This window comes from Tursiops truncatus, chromosome 8 (assembly GCF_011762595.2).
Source record: "Tursiops truncatus isolate mTurTru1 chromosome 8, mTurTru1.mat.Y, whole genome shotgun sequence".
Lineage (NCBI taxonomy): Eukaryota > Metazoa > Chordata > Mammalia > Artiodactyla > Delphinidae > Tursiops > Tursiops truncatus.
In genome coordinates, this window is record NC_047041.1 from 92,442,284 (window position 1) to 92,467,710 (window position 25,427).

Here is a 25,427-nt window from a genome sequence, read left to right on the forward strand (position 1 = left end):
TAAATTACTTATTAAAAAAATTAAATGTACCTTTAAAGAGTGAAAATTTACTACCAACAAGGCTGTTGAAGAGAGTGTTCCATGGGCTTTCAGAACATTTCTTAAGAAAGGTATCCAAAAAAGCCAAATGCATTGTTAAAATTAAATAGTATATTAGGGACACAGAAATCAAAACCATAATGAAATACCACTTTATATTCACTAGAATTTCCATAATCAAAAAGACAATAATAAGTGTTATTATAAATGAGGATGTGGAAAAATTAGAGCCTTCCTGTATTGCTGGTGGGAATGTAAAATAGTACAACCCTTTTAGAAAAAAGTTTGATGGTTTCTTAAAAAGTTAAGCATACATTTACCATATGACCCAGCAACTTCACTCCTAGGTGTCTTACCCAAGAGAAATGAAAACATACATCCACACAAAGACTTGCGTGTGAGTGTCCATAGCAGCGTTCATAGTAGGCAAAAGTAGAAACAACTCAAATGTCCATCCGTTGGTGAATGGATAAAGAAAATGCAGTATGGCTATATAATGAAATATTTTATTCTACCGTAAAAAGAAATGTTCTGATAATGTGCTACAACATGGATAAACCTTGAAGACATTATTCTTTGTTGAATTTTACAGCATGTAAATTATACCTCAATAAAGCTGTTTAAAGGAGAAAAAAAAAAGATAGCCAAAACAATTTTGAGCTGGCTTGGCACTGTTGAAATAAGTGTATATTCAATGAGAGAAAGAACCCTCATTTGGATATGTTTATTTTGATAGTTATAAATGATTGCTTTCCCTACAATTAGCATAGTCTTAGAAGACTACCAATTGTTAAAGTAACACAGGGCCAAGCATTTTATTAGTTATTCTACATTTCACAGTGATGCTATAAGGTGGAGATCATCTTTGTGTTACAGATGAGAAAAACCAAGGTTCAGAGAGGTTAAGTAACTTGTCCAAGGTTTCACAGCTAAGCAGTGCTTGGGTAATATTTGAACCATAGCTATGAAAGCTGTCATGTACCTCTTTATCCTTCGTTGCCTCTTTTATTTGTCTTAACTTGAAAGAGGTTTATTTTATATCTGGAGCATCGTGATCTGGGTGATATTAAGCTCTGGAGGTGTGGTAAGATGATTTCATCTCCCCACGAAAGGAAGCATCATCCAGATTAATTTATTCTGCTAATGATTAGAGTCTAACTCATCTTTTTCTGTGTTCTTTAGTTAATAACTGTTCTTTCTGCATCAAGGGTGTGTTTGTATCCTGGCTTTGTTGACTTAAAAGAAGCCGACTCAGTATTTGAACAGCTTTGTCAGGATGTTCCCTGGAAACAGAGGACTGGCATCAGAGAGGGTAAGTAGATCTCTGAGATCACAGTTGATGTTTGGTCTTCCTTTCCGGAATGTATTCCAATACCGTTGCTTCTTTGCACCGTTGCTTCTTTGCACCACAGCCAGATTTAAACAGAGATTCAAAACCTGACTGGAAGCCTCAGGATGAGTGAGAATTAGCCTGTCAAAGGGGACAGGGAAGAGTGTACCTGGCAGAAGAAGCAGCAAGTGGTTCTCAGAACATGGCAGAAGATGGGCGTTCAGGGAAGCAAAGGACGTTTGGTTTGACTGAACTGTGGTTGATATGCTTATCTCCTTTTGTGTTTGTTCACTATTTATTACTGCAAATGGTGCCAGCTTTCCTCTTTCTTCATAGAAACCTCCAGAGCTTTTTTTTCCTGATTCTATTTGGCATATATTCTTTTGTGATCCTTTTTATCAGCTTTTTATTCTCATTTTAGTTTCACTAGAAGAGTCCAGTCTCCCTTAGCTTCAGCGTCTGTAGTATTCTACTGAGCTTGTTGAGATTACCTGACTTGGAACAGGCTCCTCTGTGGTCATCCACAAGCAACAGTACCTGCTATACCAGAGGCGGTCACTGGGGAGCGCCTGTGCTCTAGCATAGAATTTCCTTTCTGGCACATTGAGTGAATTTAAATTTTCTGTGGAGAAAGAGGCAAAGTATACTGGCATCATTTTTGTAACTCAGGTGTCAGAATGAGAGTCAGCTCTTTCAGGGCAACCTTCTAATTCCCAGCAGTTTCTACAGCAGGGCTTTTGGTGACAGACTTGGCTTTGATTGCTGGCTCTGTCTTTCAAAATAATTGTTAATTTTAAACAAATTACAGTTAAATAATTTTCTGATTTTCTGATCTGTAAAATAGATTGAATAATAATATTGATACCTATCTTACATGGTTGTTGTGATAATTAAATGAGATAGTGCATGATAAGTACTTAACAGAATGCCTGCTACATAGTAAGCCTTCAGTGAATGTTAGCTGCTTTTATTATTGTTGTTTTTATTGTTGTAGTGGTTGAAATCAATTGTAGGAAAAATAGCAGATCTATGGGTAACTCCCTCTCTAAATAAATTGGACATCAAAACCTTCTGACTAAAATTAGCTACATGCTGTGATTGGTCAGAGCACTTTTTTCTTCATTTGGAATCAAAAGGGCTTACACAAGGGTGGCACATGGGTGAACAGTTTGTCTTGTTTCTTGTATGGATGTTGGTGCCACAAGTTCCTACCTACAAGGATTCAGACTCCATAACCTGCATTTTAGACCCTCCCTAATCTGCGCTGTGTCTCCTTCACTCTTGTTTATGTCATCACTGACACAAATAAGTCACACACATTCTCACCTCAGAGCTTCACCCATACTGTTTCTGCCAGTGTACCTTCTCTTGCCGTCCTCCTTTTAGCTGTCACCATTCTACTCCTGAAATCCCACGCCCTCTGTGAAGGTGGAACCTTGGGTCAGGGCCCGTCCTTACTCTTCCTTTGTATTTCTCATAGCTTCTTATACATTGCAAGGCATGGTGTTGGCACTCAATAGGTACACCTTAAATAGCATCAAACCATTTCAAAGGCCCTGTATTTTCTTTCTTAGATGTAACTTACCAGCAACCAAGACTTACAGCATGGTATGGAGAACTTCCTTACACTTATTCAAGAATCACTTTGGAACCAAATCCTCACGTATGTTGGAATGTTGTTGTTGGTTTGGTTTTATAGATTGTATACTATAAATGTAGAGTACTATAAAATAACAGTAAGATACCTTGCAGAGCTGCATGGTGATTCCTAGTTCAAAAAATCCTCTGGGTTCACACGCTGAGTTTTTGGGCTTATTACCCTTGATGTGCTTTTGATCCATAGATAAAGACAGAGGATGAGAAAAAAACTGGAACTAGAGTGAACTAGAACCAGACTCTAGGATTTCAGAGAAATGAATCATTTATTTTCCTAATCTCCCCTTCCCCAGGCTTTTCCGGCCGTAGCCCTCTGTGTGCCTCCTGATACATATTTGCTGTGGGGTCTAAGCCTTATGACTGACCAGTGAGGTCAGAATGTTTCTTCCCACTTCTCAGGCTCTTTTGCCATTTGTGAAAAAATCCGTGCTTTTCTTGTTGACTTTGCATTCATTCTGTGGTTGCAGTTCTCATACTTCTAACTTACCATTGCTTTGGCTTGTCTCTGCTGCTTCTTTTGTTTTTAAAAATTTCCATGACAGACAGAGAGATTCTAGTATATAAATTAAGCTTGCCCAGATGATGGAATTAAGATCCAAGAAACAGCACTCTGTTTAGTCCCTGGAATCTTGCCTTTGGCAAATAATATTATGTTTTTATTGAAAGAGACTTTGAAGAAAATGGAGTTTTGCTTATGGCATTGGAATAAAGAGAAATATGACACATTTAGAGCGTCTAGTAATTTGTTATCATAAACTACCATTTTACTAAAATGTTCAGGGATAAAATATTGACTGAAGGGAACATGGCTTTTTCACATAAAGAGATAGCTGTATGCTCTGGTTTCTATAGCTGCATTTAGAATGTGATCCGGGGAAGCATTGAGACCCTCTATATCTGAAGTTGACTTGGAAACGTGAAGAGAATCGAATTAGGCCAATCCAGCATAGACTGCTGGCCGTGTTTCTGTCAGAATTAGTTTATCTTCTTGTCAACAGTCATACCAGAGAAGCTGAGGATTAAACAGCCTGTGGGGAAGAAGTTCTTATTCATTCTAGTTAATCTTTCAGAACAGGATTTCTCAACCTCGGTATTACTGACATTTCAAGCTGGATAATTCTTTGTTTTTAAGGTTATCCTGTGCATTGTAGGATGTCTAGCAATATCCATGACTTCTGCCCACGAGCTGCCGTAAGCACCCCTCACTCAGTCGTGACAGCCAAAAATGGCTCTAGACATTGCCAGACATCTGCCAGGGGTCAGAATTGACCTTGGTTGAGAACTACTGCTTTAGAATAAACATAAGGCACAAAGATCTGCTGAGTTGAGTGTCCACTTATGCTTGGAGACATTTTGACAACTCTTCAAAAGTATTTTTAAAATGATAATCCTTTTCTTATAATGGAAGTAATATGTGTCTGTTATTGAAAATCTAGAAGCTACAGATAAATATGAAGAATATTAAAATTTTGGATCATAGTTCCACCTGATATTTTGGTTCCAGTCTTTTTTTTCTTTTTTTTTTTAGGCAAATATATGTAGAGGATTTTTCTATAAAATCAATTATTTATATACTACATTTCATTTTACTGTATCATTAACATATTTTAGTATCATTAAATATTCTTCTACAACATTGTATTAATAGGTACATAGTATTCCATAATCTATGTGTAGCATAATTTATTCAAGCAAGCCTCTTTTGTTGGATATTAAGGTTGTCAAATTAGAGTTTTTTAATTTGAATTTGGCTGGCTCATAACTTTGCATTTATTGCTAATTTAGTTTCTATACCATCTGGAACAAAGTCAAAAGTGATGCCTCAGATTTTTTTTAAGGGGGGATTCCCTAATGTGTATATATGTGTTGGGGGTACTAGTTTAAAGTTGTTATTATCTCAAGTTTAGTATCCTATAGCACAGGAAGAGATTCAACCATAGGTAATTAAACTCCTTTTAGTCTTTTTTCAAACTAAATCTTGTATGAACCCAATGTATGAAAATAAAAGAGTATCTCGACTGACTGGCAGTCCTACCAGCTTGACCTCTTCTTTCTCCTGCTGTGATCCCAGAGACATCTCTGTGGTACCTACGTCTCTACAAAACACTGTTTGAAATCCACTGAATAGGTCCTTTTACATTTGTGATTCATATTTTCTCATACTCATTTCCTCAAATGTCTTTTAAGGATAGAATGTATTCACTGAACAGTGAGATGACTCTGAATTTTAATATAGACGTTCACTTCTGAGGGATCTGTATATAGAGTATTGGTTGGAGAGTCTAAGTTAATCCTCTAGTTCATTATTTCCTTTTTTTCTCCTTTTCTCCTTCACCACCAAAAATAACCAAGAAAAAATATATATCCACTTAGAAACATAATGCAGACTTGGTGTTATCACAGTGCTCAGTCCCTAAGCAAGGCAAGGAAGTGCTAATTAGTTTCTCAGTCACATTGCCGAAAAGCTCTCATCCTCCTCCTTTACATTCTTGTGTTTCTTGTTAAGTGTATAATTCTAGCATCTGATCTTTATCGCCATGAAGATAAGCTTAAGTCATAAAATAAATAGGAAATACAGCTTGCTAACATTATTATGGAATTTTACTTTGAAACTTATTCTCTTGAACTAACCTGTGTTAGTTTAATAACATTTGTTTTCTTGTTCTAAGTTTTGTCTGTTATTATTGCTGTTTATTTTTTAAAATCCTCTTCTCAGAGGAGCTGAAGAGACATTTTTCCAAAGAAGACATACAAATGGACAACATGAAAAGATGCTCAGCATCACTAATTATTAGGGGAATGCAAATCAAAACCACAATGAGATATCACCTCATACCTGCTAGAATGGCTGTTATCAAAAAGGCAAGAAATAACAAGTGCTGGTAAGGCTATGGAGAAAAGGGAACCCTCTTACACTGTTGATGGGAATTGTGCAGCCACTATGGAAAACAGTATGAAGATTCCTCAAAAAATTAACAGTAGAGCTACCATATGATCCAGCTATCCTACTTCTGGTTATGTATACAAAGAATATGAAAACACTAATATGTACACCCCTGTGTTCATCACAGCATTATTCACAATAGCCAAGATATGGAAACAACCTAAGTGCCCATCAACAGATGAATGAATAAAGAAGATATGGTATATATATACTACTCAGCCATTTAAAAAACGATGAACTCTTACCATTTGTGAGACCATGGATGGACCTTGTGGGTATTATGTTAAATAAGTCAGGTGGAGAAGGACAAATACCGTATGATTTCATTCATATGTGGAATATAAAAAACTAATAAAATAAATGAACAAACCAAACGTAGATACAAAGAACAGAGTGGTGGTTACCAGAGGGGAAGGGGCAGAATGGAGGGCAAAATGGATGAAGGAGATCAGCTGTATGGAGATGGATGGAAACTAAATTTTTGGTGTTGAGCACGCAGTATGGTATATAGAAACAGAAATTTTGGAAGAACCCGGACGAACTTTTTGGCCAACTCATATAATGTTGTACACATTAACTTATATAATGTTATAAACCAGTGTTACTTCAATAAAATAAATAAATAAAATCCTCTGCTTAGAATATAATGCTAATATCCATAACAAGGAATGCCAGCTTTTTTTTTTTACATCTTTATTGGAGTATAATTGCTTTACAATGGTGTGTTAGTTTCTGCTTTATAACAAAGTGAATCAGTTATACATATACACATGTTCCCATATCTCTTCCCTCTTGTGTCTCCCTCCCTCCCACCTGGAATGCCAGCTTTTACCATGATTTCCATGTGACAGGGAAGCTGAGTGATTTCCACATATACTCCCTGGAAGTGTTACCTGACAATAGTCACGGGATATACCTTATAAGGACATTATGCTTTCCTTTGCTGAACATCCATGTCTTTGCTTTCAAACATAGAACGTGGACTTTGAAGGGGTTCCTTATTTTCATTTTTTAAATTTATTTTTAAAATTTATTTATTTATATTTTTGGCTGCATTGGGTCTTCGTTGCCGCGTTCAGGCTTTCTCTAGTTGCGGCGAGCGGGGGCTGCTCTTCGTTGCGGTGCGCGGGCTTCTCGTTGCAGTGGCTTCTCTTGTTGCGGAGCATGGGCTCTAGGCATGCGGGCTTCAGTAGTTGTGGCACACGGGCTCTAGAGCACAGGCTCAGTAGTTGTGGCTCACGGGCTCTAGAGCGCAGGCTCAGTAGTTGTGGCTCACGGGCTGTAGAACGCAGGCTCAGTAGTTGTGGCTCACGGGCTCTAGAGTGCAGGCTCAGTAGTTGTGGCTCACAGGCTCTAGAGTGCAGGCTCGGTAGTTGTGGCACATGGGCTTAGTTGCTCCACAGCATGTGGAATCCTCCCGGACCAAGGATGGAACCCATGTCCCCTGCATTGGCAGGCGGATTCTTAACCACTGTGCCACCAGGGAAGTCCTTGAAGGGCTTCTTTAAAGTGGTAGTTCTTAAAGTAGAGTCTGTAGATCCCTGGAGGAAGTCCCCGAAATTCTTGCTGGGAATCCACAAGGTCAAATATATTTTTATGGTAATGCTAAGACTAGGTGACATTTTTCACTGTGTTGAATTTGCACTAGTGATACAAAAGTAATGGTGAATAAAATTGCCGGTGCCTTAGCATGAATCAAGACACTGCTACCAAACTGTACTGGTAATCATTGTTTTCTTTACTACCTGCACTTCCAGTAAAAACAAAAACAAGAAAAAATGCTGATTTCCTTTAAGGATGTCCCTTGATGAAGGAGTAAGCACTATTAGTTTTATTAAGTCTTGATCTTTTTTAATTGTTTGATGAAATGGAAATTATGCATAAGGCATTCCTACAAACCAAGTATGATGGTTGTCGAGGAAAAACACTTGTGTGATTGTTTAAGCTGTAAACTGAATGAGCTACTTTTGTCATGGACCATTTTACTTGGAAGAGCAGCTGGCACACAAACTAGTTATTCAGACTTGAGTATTCAGCACACATTTTCTCAAAAATGAATGAAGTGTCACTTCCAGGAAAATAATGGACAAGATTTGTCACTAATGATAAAACTTGAAGTTTCAAGGAAATATTAGGAATTCTGGAAAAACTCATATCCACCACCTTGAGCCTGACCTCTTCCCTTTACTTAGCTTTTTCTGAAGAGATCAGTGGTTTTTTGATTTTTTGATATTGGAGATTTTTTTTGTTATGGTATAACGAAATATGTCAGTATTAAAAGGGTCTGCATAACTCAGCCAATATTTTCCAAATGACCAATGCTTGATGTTACAGAATCATGCAAGATTAAAACATCCATTCAAAGTGCACTCTAGACCAGTGGACTTAGATGTAACAATATGAAACGTTTGTTGATATAGTTTCAGATTCCCCATTGCATCTAACCTTTAAGAAATCAGTTCAGTTGAGTTTTGGTGTAATGTCAAAGAATATTTACAATTATTTGAAAAGGCTATAAAAGATTCTTCCTTTTTCTAACTACATACCTGTGTGAAGGCAGTTTTCTTCGTATGCTTCAACAGAAACAACATATTGTAACAGATTAAATGCAGAAGCAGATATTAGAATCAACTATTAAGTCAGACATTAAAGAGATTTGCAAAACAGTGCCACTCTTCTCACCAATTTTTTGTATTGGAAAATAGTTAATTTTCATAAAATAATACGTTAACATGTAATGAGGTTATTTTTTAAATGAATTAACCAAAAATTAAAATTTTTTTTAGTCTTAATTTTTAATATGGTAACTGTTGTAGCTGTAACCCATACATACAGAAGTTCTTTGGGGCCGTCAGTAATTATTATTTTTTTGGCCGTGCCTCATGGCTTGCGGGATTGAACCTGGGCCCTCAGCAGTGAAAGCACGGAGTCCTAACCACTGGACCTCCAGGGAATTCCCACCTCAATAATCTTTGCTAGTGGTGTGAGAACTCCTGTTCTCCAGGAAGCTCTGTAAAGCACTTGAGGTTTCCTGGAGGCAGGACATAGAGTTCTAACAAGAACCACAACCAGAGCTGTGCTCATTGTAGCCCCCAACTACAACCCAAGCTTAGAGGTCATAGCTTCCTAAAGTATGTGTGGCAAGATGCTGAGCTCCGCATACAAACAGGGGTGAACTCGGTGCTCAGCAGGCAGGGCTGTGGTCTCTGTTTAAATCTTCTGTAGAGCACAGCCATGTTATGATTCCATTCTGTAGAATGTTTTTCCCCTCTAGGTTCTGTTTTTAGGAAGTTTGCCACTCTGGAAATATTAAATACCTTTTTTAAAGAGCAGTTCTGCCATTCCTGATAAAATAGGAATGGAACAGAGGGCCACCCAGCAGGAGAGTTGTTTCACTCCTCAGGCCTCAGTCTGCATCTGCTAACTCTTGGTGGCCCGTCAGCTGTGGTGACAAACCAGGCTTACTGCTCCACACGATACCTCAGTGACTTACTGAGGTGACTGCCCTGAGTGTATTGACAGTTGCTTCTCTGCGAGTGTCATATATTTAACATGGAAAGGATGAGATGGGTGGATAGGCCTGGTCTTCATGACATTCTATACCACATTTAGTACCTTAATAAAAGTGTAGAGGTCAGCTTGCTTCAAAATAGAAATAACAGGAGAGAATTAAACTACTCTTCTAGCCTTATGTTTATTACGTTTCCGCTGGTTTGCTTATTTCATGCCCCTGTTTATAACATGACTGATTTTGCCCTTCCTATTTTTCCACGTGGCTGCCACCTCGTGTCTTAGTGAACTGTCTCTGCCCCTTTTCTTGGCCTGTTGATTGCAGTGGCATCCTGTGCTGCTCATGCTGAAGAACCAAATTGAAGAGAACACTGGCCACACCTTCAACTCCTTGCTTTGCAATCTTTACCGAAATGAGAAGGACAGCGTGGACTGGCATAGTGATGACGAACCTTCGTTGGGGAGGTGCCCCATCATTGCTTCACTCAGTTTTGGTGCCACACGCATGTTTGAGATGAGGAAGAAGCCCCCACCAGTGAGTAGTCTATTTATTTTATGTTCCTCCTGCCATCTAATATTCTGTGAAAAAAACTGAGCTCTAAAAGGCTCCTATTTTCGGATTTAGGGGATTGGAGTATGTGTTTTGTTGATGAAACATTTTCAACTGATTGCTTACCCCATAGTTAACTTTTGACTTCCAGAGAAGCCATTCGTTCATTTACTTATGCAACAGAAACTGCCTGCCGCGTGCCACATGCTAGAGGCTTATTTGCATTGGTGGAAAGGACAGACATGGTCCCTGTCCACATGGAAACGGGGGTATACAGATACTACTAATTACTCAAGTAATTGGAATTATGATAAATGCTAGGAAGGAGGGCTTATAAAGGCAAGGTTCAAGTTAGTGGGGGCAAGGAGGCAAAGGAAGGGAGTCTCAAGGAAGATACCCCTGAAATTTTAAGTAAGTGTTCTTCATGGCAGTGTTGCCTCTCTTTTGTGAGAGAGCATCACATGCATCCTCATTGCCTTCTTAGCCTGTTCCTGAAATCCAGATGGCTCTGTAACTCTTTCAGAGAGGAAATTCAAGCCAGATTATCAGACAAGCAGTGGCTAAACTGTAGAATAACTTCAGTTGTCCAGCCCAGCTCTTACCTATATTACAAGACATTTGAGGGATACGAGGGCTGTTAGTGTTTTTAAATCAAAAAGTATAGAACTTTAGGACTAAGGTAGATAGAAGGATAGTAGAAACTCTAAGAAAAGAGCAAATCTCTACCAAATTATCTTATTTCCAGGATTTGTGGTTTTTTTCTAACCAAGGTTCCCAGTCATTTTGTTTATAACATTAAACCAGACCCAGTCAGTGTGGAAGGCCTACAAGGCTGTGTTTTGAGTATGACCTAATCCAGACCACATAATTATCAGGCAGTCAGTGCTTGTGTCTGTTCTGCATCAGATATACTTCTTTGGGCTGTTTTTCTGACACGTATCTGGGTTTCCAAGCATGGAATTCTGAAGCATATTGTGTTGTTTTGCATTTATGCCATTAAGCACCCTTCATTGGTATATTTTCTGTTGACTGGGTTTTCTTTGCTTTTGTTTGCACAGAAACTTTAGTCTGTGTTAGTGAGGGATTGTCAGTTGCCGGTGACTTACTGAGGGAACTTGCTCCCTGAGCACTTTGAATACCTTCACGGTTTCACTGGCAGGCAGCCTTCTCATGTACCAGGGAGTACCACCTGAGAAGCAAGGTATGGTTATGCTTTCGTATGTAGGCTTCCACTCAGTTAAATCCCAGGTTCACACATGTGAAGAATTCATCCTGCCCTTAGTAAGTCTCCTGTTGTATGAATAGTGGAGAAACACCACGTGTCTCATTTTAAAGTTCAGACCCTCTTCTCAAGCCAGGCATACAGAACGCAAACGTTTTGCCAGGCATGGTCCTGGGAGCTGGGGCTATAGCAATGGATAAGTAAGGTGAAGTCATCTTTCCCCTGCTGGAGCTCCTGATCTGTCCCGTGCTAGTGCTCTGCCCCCCTCCCGGAGTTATCCGTCCAGCTTTCTGATTGGAAAACAAGCTGTAGTGTGTCCAATATAATCTTTGGTGTAATCCGAGTCTCCAAGTCTTTGCTGTTATTTTCTTTGTTGCCAAGTATTCAGTTACTGCTTCTCTGTACACGTACATTCACCACCACCACCATCATCCCTTTTTAAAAACATTTTTGGCCTGTTTATAGATTTTAAGCTTAAAAATTCCCAAAGCATGCTTTCTGGATAATTAATTTTGCTGTACCAGCAGTTTCCAACTATTAAGCGTTAACAGTGTTCCGGTGCCCAGAATACCACTATTCTTTTTCCCCTCTAGGCAGCTGAAGGTCTTCATTTTCTCATATAAAAACGTATTCATGGTGATCAAGAGCTATTTCTTGGTAATATAATTCAGTTATGTTATAGGTTCGTGTGTGGATGGAAAATGTAACTACCACTTAGCATTGTTTCTGAAGGCAACCATTTGGAACAAAATCTCTGTGACCATACTTACTGAAACATTGTCTTCTCAAGGCTTCTTAGAGTCTATTTTGGTGAACATGAGTGAAAGCACAGGCCATGAAACACTGAAAATGTGGTTAAGTCCCTTTAATTGTCCACTAGTAGCAGGGGAATCTGCACTGTAACTATGGTAGCTGATTTGATGAAAATACAGATCTGATAAGTAAGAAAATTTGTCTGAAACAAAGTTGACTGAAGAAACAGATTTGGGAAGAAATATAAATGTGTCAGTATGTCAGGTTACTGACTCTAATAAGTTTTGGCTTCCAGCATAGTCTTAACTATGATTGAATTTGATGCAGTTGTGTATTCCTTCAAATCTGGCTTTTGTTTAAGATGGGGAAATTATAATCATGCATTAATGAATATAGTTTTAAAATTACTTTTTTCCTCCAGAACCCATAAAGTCCATTCTTGGATAATCAAAACCCAGGTTTGAACTTTTGGAAGGATTTCTTCAAGTTTCTTTAACAGATTTTAAAAATCATGGGCTCCACAAATCTAGCTAAACTTAAAGTGCAGAAGCCTTTCTTTGAGTTGACATCCTTGGAAATGTATCTTAGAGTACATCATCTTTATCACAGGATAATGATCCCTTTTCTGAAGGATTGAAAGGAAAAGTTTATTGCAAATCAGTCTACTTTTCTTTCTCAACTGTGGTGATAGCTTTGAGAACATGGCTCATGATTCATATTGTACAACTCAAAGTAAAAGCATAAAATAGAAAGTATAAATTAGTCTTCTGTGTGGAATTTGTAGGAGTCTTGACTTTCTGTAGCTCCTAGGAACCTGTCTCGCTATGCTGCTATAGATTGTAATTTTCATGTCTGTCATCAAGACATTTGGAGTGTGCTAGAGGTTGTGGGAGGGCATCTCTTTCAAAATCCAGTTCGTTTTAAACTATCAGAGGAGAAGAAGGTAATACCTGCTTGACTTGAGTCAAAGTTTCTCACCTAAAGCTGACATAGAGGAATCGTGAGATTGCCTGTACCTCATTCAAGTATGCAGTTTTGAGACAGAAAAGCATCTGTTTGGGGCCACTTTCAAACAGAATTAGCCTTTTTTTTTTTTTTTTTTTTTTAACATTCAAACTCCTCCACCCCTGCAGCAGCTGTTTGTTTTGCAGTCTGGCACCTTAAGTAGTAGTTCTCTATAGCTGCTGATCTTCTGAAAGCTGCCCCAGTTCCACACACTGCATTCCTAACAATTTCTCCCTGTGCTGAGATGGTAAGGAGATCTTTGTTTCCTAAGCATCAGTGCCCCTCTGGTTCATGCAGATGGCTCAGGCAGCTTCATGCATGCGTCACCCCTAGGATTAACATTCACTCCACTCCAAGATGCTGATCCTCGTTTCACTGTCCTCTGGTCCAAGTTTGTCAACTCCTGCTCATTCATTTTGATTTTAGAGTCAATTACCACTTCCTTTAATGATAATAAGGTACTTGGGGGCATAGTAGACTTGCTCTTGCATTCACCCCATCCCTTCTTTTGTTAATTCAGTTCAACCTGAATGAATAGCATCATATCCATCTTCAGGCCAATGTCAGGATACACTGTCTTAAGACAAAAATAAAGCTTTCCAAATATACCTCAGTAGACATTTTTTAGAAACTAAGAACCTTTTTTTTTTTTGTAAATTTATTTATTTATTGGCTGCATTGGGTCTTCGTTGCTGCGCAGAGGCTTCCTCTAGTTGCAGCGAGCGGGGGATACTCCTCGTTGCGGTGCGCGGGCTTCTCACTGTGGTGGCTTCTCTTGTTGCGGAGCACAGGCTGTAGGCATGCGGGCCTCAGTAGTTGTGGCTCACGGGCTCTAGAGCGCAGGCTCAGTAGTTGTGGCGCACGGGCTTAGTTGCTCCATGGCATGTGGGTTCTTCCCGGACCAGGGCTCGAACCCATGTCCCCTGCATTGGCAGGTGAGTTCTTAACCACTGTGCCACCAGGGAAGCCCCAAGAACTTTTTTTTATTCTCCCAAGCTGGGCTCGTTAAAGCTTTTCTACGCTCGTGTCCCAAACCCAGTTGTACTTTTCAAACTGCATCGTGTCCCTGTTGTAAAGAGTAGTCTGGTCCTTTTCCCAGTATAGTTTTAATTCTATACTGAAAAACAAGCTGGAAAAGGAACTACAAAAGCCATTTGGCAGGCTGCTATTTCTCTGTCGGTTACCATAGAAACAGTGATGGCTGAGTTGGGGGGTGTGGGTATTAGATAATAGGAAGTTTGTGATGCACTGAAGGTTTGGATGCCAAAAGCCTTGTTTTCTAGAAAATTACCCGTTCGTAAGCTCTGTCCTTCAGCTGAATCCTGAAAACGTGAGGGGCTTCTATCCATCTCGAGGTGATTGAGTTGAGGCCAGTTGGACGTTTCTCTAACCGTTCCTCTCTCTAGCACTTTCTGAAGGATGTGAACTCTGTTCATATCACCAAAAGAGATGGTTGTAAAACTACTTGTAACGGTAGGGGTTCTGAGAGTTCCCAGTGCGTTTGGGTTCCTAGTACCTCCCTTGCTAATTGGTTTTTTACACACTACTGGGAAGAGTGGAGTATGAAAAGGTCAGTTTGATCATAAATACCAATATTTTTCCAGGACTGTGGAAGAAGTGAGGATATTGGAATCCAAAATAATATAAACTGACTAGCTTACATTTGAAAATTGGATGAACTGGACTGTGTAGTATTTCATGGAGTGGTGCTCAGCCAGAACCCCCGCTGCGGCTCTTCCGGGCATCCACACTTCTCATTAGTCCATCTTCTGATTACAGCATCTGTTCTGAGAAATTACAAGACCTACTTGAAAGAAATTGTTGATAACCATCATCTTTTTAATACATTCCTTAATGAAATTTAGAAAATCAGGTTTTGTTTCCTATTTACTGACGTTTGTAAAAAGCACTTATCCGCCTCATTTATACTTACTCCTTTTTTGTAAATGGGGATGATAATTGGTAGCTACTTTATGGGAGTAACAGAGAAGTTTTCCCGTGAAAGGCACTATGAAAGTCGTTGCAGTAATCAGTGAATTTTTAAGCTGTTATAAATGGTGGATGCTACGGTGACTTTTCATATGTGGAAATCGAAAAAGAAAAAGCCAACCTCCAAGTTTGCCTTGGACTGTGAATGGCATTCACTGAGGGAGTACAAAGGAGACTCTGAGAGGGTAAAGTGGCCTGTGGGTCAGGAATGGTGGCTGAGTTTTTGAGCTCCTATCTGTAGGGTCATGCAGTGGTTTGGAGAGCATAAGTGAGTGAGTGGGAAATTAATTTGTGCATGTTTAAGCAGATAAAGATAAATAGTCCTGGTAGGACCTGAATTCTCTACCGACACAAGACCTTTTGGGAGTTGGAATCATCATTTGCTTCCTTGGGGCCTTGTCTCAGGCTAGAATCCATGTCCTGACTGCCACTGGGAATAATTAATTTTTGCAGAGAGCCTCCCAGTTTCGTATTGCCACTGATAGTACTTTTCGTCTTGGGAGAACAACCTTTTCCAAAGTGATTCGTCAGGTTTCTGTGTGCCCCAATTAGGTATGGGTTCTGCTTGCAAACTTTTTTCTAAACGTTGTCTCAATGGTAGAGTTTTTTTCCCTCCACTTTGCCATGCTCTAAAAAACTGTTCCTAAGCCTTCTGGTAATTTTTCCATCTTTCATAAGCCACATTTTCATGGTGGATGACTGCTTAGCTGAGGCAGAAAAGAGCTTAGTGAGTTTGAGGAAGGAGGAGAAGGCCCCACAGTGGAGCAGAGTGAGCAAGCGAGCAGAGTAGCAAGTGATGAGATAGGAGGAGTGGGGCAGGGCCAGATCACGCTGAGACTCCTGAGCCTCAGGAAGGAGCGGATTTTATTTTAAGTACATCAAGAAGCTATTGAAATGTTTTAAGCAGAAGAGTGACATGTTCCGATTGAAATTTTACAAGGTCAGTTGCTACTGCGTGGAGCTCGGGCTAGATAGGAGGAAGAGTGGAAGCCAGGAGACCAATTAGGAGGTTGTTATACTTCCTGGGACCAAGGCAGAGAAGAAGGGAGGTGGACAGCTTTAACGACAGGAGCTCAGAGGAGCAGGTATTTTTAAGAGAGGCATGGGAATAATGGTCTGAAAGTGTTAATAAGGAGTATCCCCTGACTCTGTAGATATGAGAGACGTGATCAGCTTCCACAGGAGAGAGAGTTTCAGGGAATTTGAAATCTTCTGGAGAGACCTAGTTCTTGATTAGGACAAGGAAGTAGAGGGAACCTTCAGAGCACATGAGGTTGCGGATCTAGGGGGGTGTTTGCTCATCATTGAATGAGAATTCCAGCGGACACAGTGGAAGGGCGCAGGGGTGGGTGTGGGAGATTATGTCTGATCAGGTTATGTCCCGGAATGGTTTGGGAATGAATGTTCTGATTTAATGGATGACTGGAGAACCCTGCACTTTTGCTGGTGACTGGGGTCAGCTGAATGTCAGGCTTCGTGGAATTTGTTCTGTACGCTCTTTGAGGAAGGAGAGTGTTTATTTCTGGTGCTACAGTGTTGAGTGGAAGCTCTTTCAAAATAGCAGTTCCTGTAAGTTGCATTGCTTGGAAACATTATATCACCAAGAATGGCATCTTCATTACATTAAGGCACATTCAGTGTGGCTAGAATGACCGTAACAGTCAGTGTAAAGCCAAGCTTGTTTTTGCTTAAATTCAGTAACTTCTGACCCACACCCCACCACTGATACTATATCAACAACAAATCTGAACAACAAACACTGTCAGCAGGTGTTTCACTGTAAACTGCATTTGCCTTTTACAATCACTGGGTTCGCCCGGTATAGGATGATTGATTGCACGTGCCAGTCCCTCGTACTTAGTATTCTCACTCACCTCGCTAGAACCTTCCATGCCAAATCCATGTCAAAAGTCAGGAAAAGAGTTTGATAAAAACCCAAAGATTTGTGTGTGGCAAGCGAGTTCAAAGCTGTTTTGAACAGATAACCTCGGTCATTTCAAATCTTTGCTTTTCCAGTTAGCCTCTTCCTTTAGCAGATCTTATTTCAGAAACAGCTGCTTCTTTTTCTAAAGTAATGTTTTCCAGATTGATATCGAGGATGCCATCTTTGCAAGCGTGGTTTGAGTCAGCAGACTAACTGTAGAGATGACTTTGTGAGGTCCTAGCTTTATTCTGTCTCCATAATTTCCGTAACTAATATGTTTTGTTTATGTCAGATTTAAAAGATACATTACCACTATGAACAAAAAGTCCAGCTGTGTTCTTACATCAGTGCTGTAGGAACAACTTTTCTGTCCAAATATAGCTGCAAGCTTTGATGATCGATGAAGCTGTCTAGAAGCCAGCCAGGTTCTCAAGGGCAGAGCAACACCACAATTTGATTGGGAAAACAAGCTGGAAAGAAATGATTAAAAAAGAGGAGAGGGGAACATTTTGGCATGGCCATAAGTTGGGAGGTAGGGTAAGTAAAGGGACACTTGGCTCCAGCAGGCTAAGTGGCTGTAGCACATGCTGGCATTTAGTTTTCAAATATCATTTCAGTCTGCAAAAAAGCCTTGACCATCCTTGTCAAGCAGCTCTACCATGTATCTGATTCTTGGGCTGGAGAGCTAGGGAAATTCCTATTCTATCTCTTACCATCTTGAGAAAACCCTTTGCTTGATTCTGCAGGCACTCTAACATCTTGGTTTTTTCTTGATTTTGAAGCACGGATTCTGGGATAAGTTGTCTCTATCTGCAGTTTCCCTTTCCTACAACTTAACTTACTTTTGGAACACCTGCTCTCTAGCTCCATCCCACCACAGTGCTAATATACTATACCACTGTCCTAAAGAGCGAATACTCTGGCCTTTTCTCAATCATCATTCTCCTCTTCTTTGTAACGTTGGTCACCAGTGTCCAGCACCTCTCTGCCTGAAACTTAGCCATCTGTTAGCTGCCTTTTCTTTCTCTTAATTGGCTTCTGAAATATTGTATTATCTTAGCTATTCTCACACTTTTCTCATTGCTACTTCTCTGACTCCTTTGAGGTTTTTTTCCCTTTACACCCCTTAAATATGGATATTCAAGGTTGTCTTCGATTCTGTTATCTTTGTCTACATTACTTTTTAGGAAAGTATGAGCTAGCAGTAGATTGTAAATGCTGTATAGGCAAGGTTGACTTCTGTCTTGTTTATCATTACGTCCCAGCCTTTAGCAGTGTGTGTGTGTGTGTGTGTGTGTGTGTGTGTGTGTGTATTTTATTTAAAAATAAAATAAAATAAAAAGGTTGTTTCTGTATTTTTATATTTTTATTTTGTTCTTTGTGTTTTTGCGGTACGTGGGCCTCTCACTGCTGCGGCCCCTCCCGCCGCAGAGCACAGGCCCCGGACGCACAGGCCCAGCGGCCACGGCTCACGGCCCAGCCGCTCCACGGCACGCGGGATCCTCCCGGACCGGGGCACGAACCCGCGTCCCCTGCATCGGCAGGCGGACCCTCAACCACTGCGCCTTTAGCAGATCTTATTTGGGAAGCCCTGTTTCCGTATTTTTAGTGGGAGACTGCTGATTTGGACTCAGGTGGTGGCAGTGGGGAAGAACAAAGTGAATGAATTTGAGGTATGTTCTGGAGGGTGAACCAGGTTTCTGGCTTGAGCAGTTGGTGGATGGAGGTGCTGTTTACTCAGAGGGAGAAGGAGCAGGGGGTTTTGCTTTTTATTTTGCTCTTATTTAGGGAGGGTCTGTAGAGGGAATCCAGAGTTCCTTCTTCTACATGGTATGTTCGAGATACTTGAGACTTCCAAATGTAAAGTAGGACATTGTCTATGAAGTCTGGGCTTCACGTGACAGGTCTGTGCTAGAGGTGTCATTTGGAAATTGTCAGGATAACAACAGCAATAACAACAGTAAAGGGATGGTGAGCAATAACAAGTGTATAGTACCGACTCTGTGCCTGGCTTTGTTCTAAGTGCTTTACATGCAGCCTCCAGTAATCTTGTCAGGTTGATAGTGCTGTTATCCCCATGGTACAGGTGAGGTGGCTGAGGCACCGTGTTCTGTCGCTTGCTCCACATTGCACAGACAACTATTTGTTGAACTGAATTGAAACTAATAATCTAGATGATATGTAAAGCTATGGAATTGCACCATTATCAATTCAGGGCAAAAGAAGAGAGAAAGAGGCACAGAGAGCCAGGATTGAGCTCACTGCTTTCATCACTTTGTTTTCCAACTCAAAAGTCTTTATTTGCTCCTACTGGAACAAATCGTAAATGTAAACTCCTCAGCCAGACTGTCAAATCTTTACATAATCTATGCCCCACCGACTTTGGTGTCTCACTGTTCCCTGTGTGATTGCACTATTCTGCTGAACTATCTCTTTGCTCCTTAGGCATGCTCTCCACCTTCTCATTAACTTAAGTCTTCTCCAGGCTTCAAGGGACCACTGTAGCCTCGAAGCCTTTCCTGATGCCTCCAATGAAGAAACTAATAATAGTTAGTGTATGTCGGGTGCTTCTTGTGAGTTTGGGAAATGAGAAACAGGTAGAGGGCTTCTACTTTGTTTTGTTTGACCTTTCTGCTCGTGTTTTGTTTTTATAAGCATCTTCTTAGTAAGAAGATGGAAAAATTTCTAGTAAGTAGCTCACCTAGGAGATCAGAGATGACTTGGAAAACCAAATGTCTCACTGTTGACTAAGATCATTAATTTGGAAGCATATTTTGCGTCCATGGCCTTTTCTGATTGCGTTGGGATCACTGAGATTAAGAATATGATACTTGAAGCAGCATATCTGTCCTGAGCTTTGTTTCAGGCACTACCATGTGGAATGGCAAAGGGGCATCAAAGAAGCCTGGCAGATAACGTGTGGCCTTGCTTGGGAGCTTACATACGATGATAAGACATGGGCATAAAAGAAGGAGTCATGTGAGGGGTCCACCAGCGGCTCAGTTGGGTAGCTCTTAAGCGGAAACTGGTCCTCAGACTTGTTTTGTTTATATACTTCCCAGGGTTTTTAAAGAAACTGAGTTAGTTGCCAAAATTTATAACTCAGGAGATTTCATATAAAAATCCCGTTATCAGTTTCCCTGGAAAACCCAGAAGGTCGGGCAACTCCAGGGGAACGGTGAGGGAGCTGCAGAGCGGCTCCCACCTGTGTGCGGCCCTGTGCTCTCCACTTCTCCTGGTCCCCGCTCCCCACTGGGTTGTGCCTGGCCCATGCCCCTTGTTCATGCTGCTTGCTGATGTTTGTGACCCTTACAGTGTAGTCGGGGTGCCATATAATTCAGATAGGAAATAGTTACAGGATGTCAGAAGAAAGAGAGAGAACTTTGGAGAGCACAGCACGGTGGAGAAAATACAGGCTTTAGAGCCAGGCAGATCTAAGTTCAAATACTTGCCTACATGCCTCTAGCCAGCCTTTTGCCTTAGCCTTTTGCCTCCAGCTTCCTTTGCTTATAATACAAAGGAGAGTATCATGTCCCTTACAGGCTTGTGGTGAGAATTAGCAGTACTGGGTGCAAATGGTCCCTAACATGCCTGGTACTTTAGCAGCGTACACCATGGTTGATCATGTCCAGAAAGCCTAGCAGGATGCCTTGGTTTAAGTACCTGGAAATTGTTATGAAAAGACACTTGGGGCAGGAAAGTGGGGAGCCAACTCTCGGTGGATCAAAGAGTTAAATCTAAAAAGTATACTTTTTTTTTAACTGAAAGGAATTGCAGTTGTATATTTAAGTTTCTTGAAGACGGGAAAAAACCATGAAGGAGAGCCAAAGAAAGATCAGTAGAGTTGACTGTAAAAATTTTTGAGCTATTCTGTGTTAAATATCATAAATGCAGTTAAAACGCAAATAGCAAATGAGAAAAATATTTATAGAAAGTATAACAAAGGGAAAATATCTTACTGTACATGGTTACAGATCAATAAGAAAAACATTAACACCCCATAGAACGACGGACAAAAGACACGAACAGAGTTTACAGTAGAAGCAATGCAAACAGCAAATAGCCATGTGAAAAAACGGTGGACTTGGTTAGTAATTAAAGAACTCTAGGTTTGAAGAATGAATTGCCATTTTTCCCTAATTTTTTTTGCCAGTTGATAATGTTCCAGTACCGGTGATGCGCTCAGAAGGCAGGTGCTGTCACATTTTCTTGCTGGAATTATAAATTGCCACAGCCTTCTTAAAGCAGTTTGATGTATAAATCAAAGTGCCTTCAAGTTCATACCCTTAGATCCAGTTATTCCACTTTAAAGAATATATCCTAGAAATATATTCAGAGATGTTTAGTCCAAGATCTACTTGCAGTAGGTTTTTCTTTCCTTTCTTTTTTTTTTTTTTAGAGTGTTACCGGTATATTAAAATCTCTGTTTCCAACCATGTGTACCTAACTGCTATGTCCTTAGCACTAGCGTAGTGCCTAACATATGTAGGTGGTCAAAAAATAATTTGTGAGTTTAAAGGAGGAAGGATGTGTTCATACAAAGGAATATTATACAGCCATATTTTTAAAATACAGTACATCTAAGATGTAGAAAATGCTCACAATACAATGTTAAAAATGAGTGCACGATTGTATGTGTAGAATATTCCCTGTGTATGTGTTGTATGAATTCTGGATGACGGGATTAAAGGTGATTTCTATATTTTCTTGGTGCTTTTCCTCAGTCATTCAGGACATATTTATTGATATGTGTGTTAGGCATTGAGTGTATTTCAAAAGGGAAAGACAGCATAGCCCTCCCCTCATGGAGTTTATTATCAGAGATCAAGAAGGCAGACATTGAACAGGTAATTACAAGTGTGTCAGTTACTCTAGTGAACTTATGTTACTTTTATAGTAGGAAAAAAAACTATGCCAATGATGATTTTCAAGCACTGATGTTCGTATTGGCTTGGCCAAAAGGTTCGTTCGTTTTTTTCCATAAGATGGCTCTAGTAGCGCTTAGTTGTCTTTAACCTCATTTGAAACAATTTTGTTAGATTGTATTGTGACAGCTGTCATGTCAGTGTGCATTAAAAAAAAATCAAAATTGGTGAATTTTTGTGTAGCCATTTTAATATTAATGATGGGGGAAAGCAACATTTTCAGCATATTATGCTTTATTATTTTAAGAAAGATAAAAACACAACTGAAACACAAAAAAATATTCATGCAGTGTATGGAGAAGGTGCTGTGACTGATCGAACGTGTCAAAAGTGGTTTTCGAAGTTTCATGCTGGAGATTTCTTGCTGGACGATGCTCCACAGTTGGGTAGACCAGTTGAAGTTAATAGCGATCAAATCGAGATGTTAATTGAGAACAATCAACATTATACCATGTGGGAGATAGCCGACATACTCAAAATATCCAAATCAAGCATTGAAAATCATTTGCACCAGCTTGGTTATGTACATCGCTTCGATGTTTGGGTTCCACATAAGTTAAGCGAAAAAAACCCTGACCGTATTTCCGCGTGCAATTCTCTACTTAAACATATGGAAATGTTCCATTTTTAAAATAAATTGTGATGGGCAGTGAAAAGTGGATACTGTACAATAATGTGGAACAGAAGAGATCGTGGGGCGAGCAAAATGAACCCCTGCCAACCACACCAAAGGCTGGTCCAAAGGTGATGTTGTGTATATGGTGGGATTGGAAGGGAGTCCTCTATTATGAGCTCCCCAGAAAACCAAGTGATTAATTCCAACAAATACTGCTCCCAGTTAGACCAACTGAAAGCAGCACTTGACGAAAAGTGTCCAGAATTAGTCAACAGAGAACGCATAATCTTCCATCAAGATAGTGCAAGACCACATGTTTCTTTGATGACCAGGCGAAAACTGTTACAGCTTGGCTAGGAAGTTCTGATTCATCTGCTGTATTCATCAGACATTGCACCTTCAGATTTCCATTTATTTCGGTCTTTACAAAATTCTCTTAATGGAAAAAATTTCAATTCCCTGGAAGACTGTAAAAGGCACCTGCAACAGTTCTTTGCCCAAAAAGATTAAAAGTTTTGGGAAGATGGAATTATGAAGTTGCCTGGAAAATGGCAGAAGGTAGTGGAACAAAAGGTTGAATACGTTGTTCAATAAAGTTCTTGGTGAAAATGAAAAGTGTCTTTTATTTTTACTTAAAAACCAAAGGAACTTTTTGGCCAACGCTATAATTTCTAAGACACCTTTTTTAGGACAAGAAAGGCGCAATTACATGAAAAATCTACATAGATCTCATACAGTGTGACGTTTCCTTTCCAATGAAAAGAAAAATGTTTAGATTTCTTATCTGTTGGGTGGTTTGTAATGATATAACAATATACACCCAGGCTTTTTTTTTTTCCTAAATAGCATTTTTAAAAAAATTATTTATTTGGCTGTGCCGGGTCTTAGTTGTGGCACGCGGGATTTTTATTTGCGGCGTGTGGGCTCCTAGTTGCGGCATGTCGCATCTAGTTCCCTGACCAGGGATTGAACCCTAGCCCCTTGCATTGGGAGTGCGGAGTCTTAACCACTGGACCACCAAGGAAGTCCCTAAATAACATTTTTCTAAAAGAAACTGAATAGGCTGAGATCTTGGTGAAAGTTATGGAACTTTGGAAAACCCCAGTATTCACTGGAAATTATAATTAAGCATTCAGATGAATTGGCTCTGGTTGAGGAGGGAGTGAGAATGTTAACATTAATATAAAAAAAATTTTTTTTGCTTTTTCCATCTACTTGTGAGGTTTCAAGTGTGTGGAAAACCAAGAATATCAACAGCAAAACCCACCCTGTAGACCGACTGTGACCCTAAAAGTTTCTTTTATCTGGGATCAGGAATGGAAAATTTTATCCTAAGCCATGGCTTTTTAATGGGTGTGTTTTGTTTTGTTTTGAAGAAAGACCTGAGTAAATCAAAAGGGTTACAGAGCAGTGTTTGGGTAACTTAACCATGCTTAATGGCCGTGAGTGCATTCCTCTAAACAGTCTGAACTGTGCTTCCACTGTCGCTTATCCATTTATCAACTGAGCCCTTATGCTGAGCCTCATGAGCTCCTCTGGCCTTTTACCTGCTTCCTCAGTGGAAAAAGTCTCTGTGTATCTTGGTTAAGTTAAAGCGTGGCTCTTTGGTCTGTTGCTGCTCTGGTCTCGGGAAGGAAGTATTCGTGAGCTCTGTGTTGCCTTGATAGAATCCCCTGCCCTCCCTTCTGTCTCCTTCTGTGAATTGGGAATGTACTTCCTAAGCCAAGGGTGTTGGAAGGAACGAATAACAAGCAGCAAAGTAGTGACATCACCTCTCGCTGTAAGTGTCCTGGTATCACTGTCTCCTTCAGGGACTGATGAGAGTAGCCCCCTGCCAAGTGAAGGCTCACCCTCTTTTGCCCTTTGGTACAACTAATGGTTATACTGGATGTAATGTGTTTCAAACCAACCTGAGGCTTTCTCTCATTTGAAAACCTCAGATCTTAGGAATAGTGAGGGAAATGTGGCTCTGTTGACCATCACTTTCCGTCCATGCTGATGTTTCCCTCTTGCATTTGGAATTCTCTTTCACTTGCTGGGTCTACTCCTGCTTCATGTTTCCAGGTAGAGTTACAGTGCTCCCCTCTTCTCTTCCACTGGCCTTAGCGCTCCCTCCTCCCCAATAATGTTGTTTTTTTTTTTTCATGTTTGGAAAACTGTAAGTAGTTCCATTCATTTGGAGCACAGCGTGCCCGTGAGAGAGATGTAGGAGCTGAAACTAAAGAGAAGGAGCATGCAAGTCATCAGGAGCCTTGGGTGCCAAGCTAATGGATTTGAACTTCATCCTGAAACCTTTGGGATGTCATTAAAGTATTTTAAGCAAGGGAGAGGAATTCTGAGATCAAATTTGCATTTTATTACAGTGGCTTTGGCAGAGCAACACTGGATGAGAAAATGCTGGCTCTTAACTTTTCTAACTTCTCCAAATTACTCCTTACACGTGCTCCCTGGTCTCACAGACCTGTGTACACAGGATGGGGCTTGGTTTCTTGGCCTCTGGGCTGTTGCATATACAATTCCTTCTTCCTAGAACATGCTTTTCCTCCGTAGTGTATTTTTTTTCTTTTTTTAAATTGAAGTGTAGTTGAGGTACAGTGTTATCCCAACAATGTTTTAATGTTCTAAGAGATCTTCATCTCAGGATTCTCTTCCTGTTGTGTTAAGTGTCTTTCCTGTCCACTGCACTCTCCTGTCTTAGTGTCTGTGCTTGGTTTATAGATTAAGGCCCCGTTGTACTTCTGGAGTATATAGAGGGAAGCAACAGTTCTGTTTCTAGCTGTGTTGAACCTTGATCTGGTAACTGACTTTACAGCCTAAATCAAGGAGCCTTGAACCCTCTGATTTCATGAACGATGCACTCCCTTCTGATATCTTTTCTTCAGTAGAACATACATCTCCTCTGTCTGGAATACTTTTTTCAGAGAGCAACCTTTTGCTTTTCTGAGATGGAGCTGGGCTACCTGA

General features: G+C 40.2%; 1 protein-coding gene across 4 annotated transcripts in view; it reads left to right on the forward strand.

Annotated features, from left to right (window-relative positions):
• ALKBH3 (alkB homolog 3, alpha-ketoglutarate dependent dioxygenase) overlaps nt 1-25,427 on the forward strand; it is a 71,054-nt gene that overhangs the window by 8,917 nt on the left and 36,710 nt on the right. For 3 of the 4 annotated variants that reach the window (XM_019948016.3, XM_019948015.3, XM_004313101.4), the window contains exons 6-8: nt 1,248-1,351; nt 2,944-3,032; nt 9,805-10,014. In XM_019948016.3, coding sequence (XP_019803575.1) covers nt 1,248-1,351; nt 2,944-3,032; nt 9,805-10,014 — 403 coding nt within the window. Of the gene's footprint in view, nt 1-1,247; nt 1,352-2,943; nt 3,033-9,804; nt 10,015-11,087; nt 11,231-25,427 lie in introns of all 4 variants that reach the window. The other variant, XR_002178995.3, reaches the window with a different exon arrangement.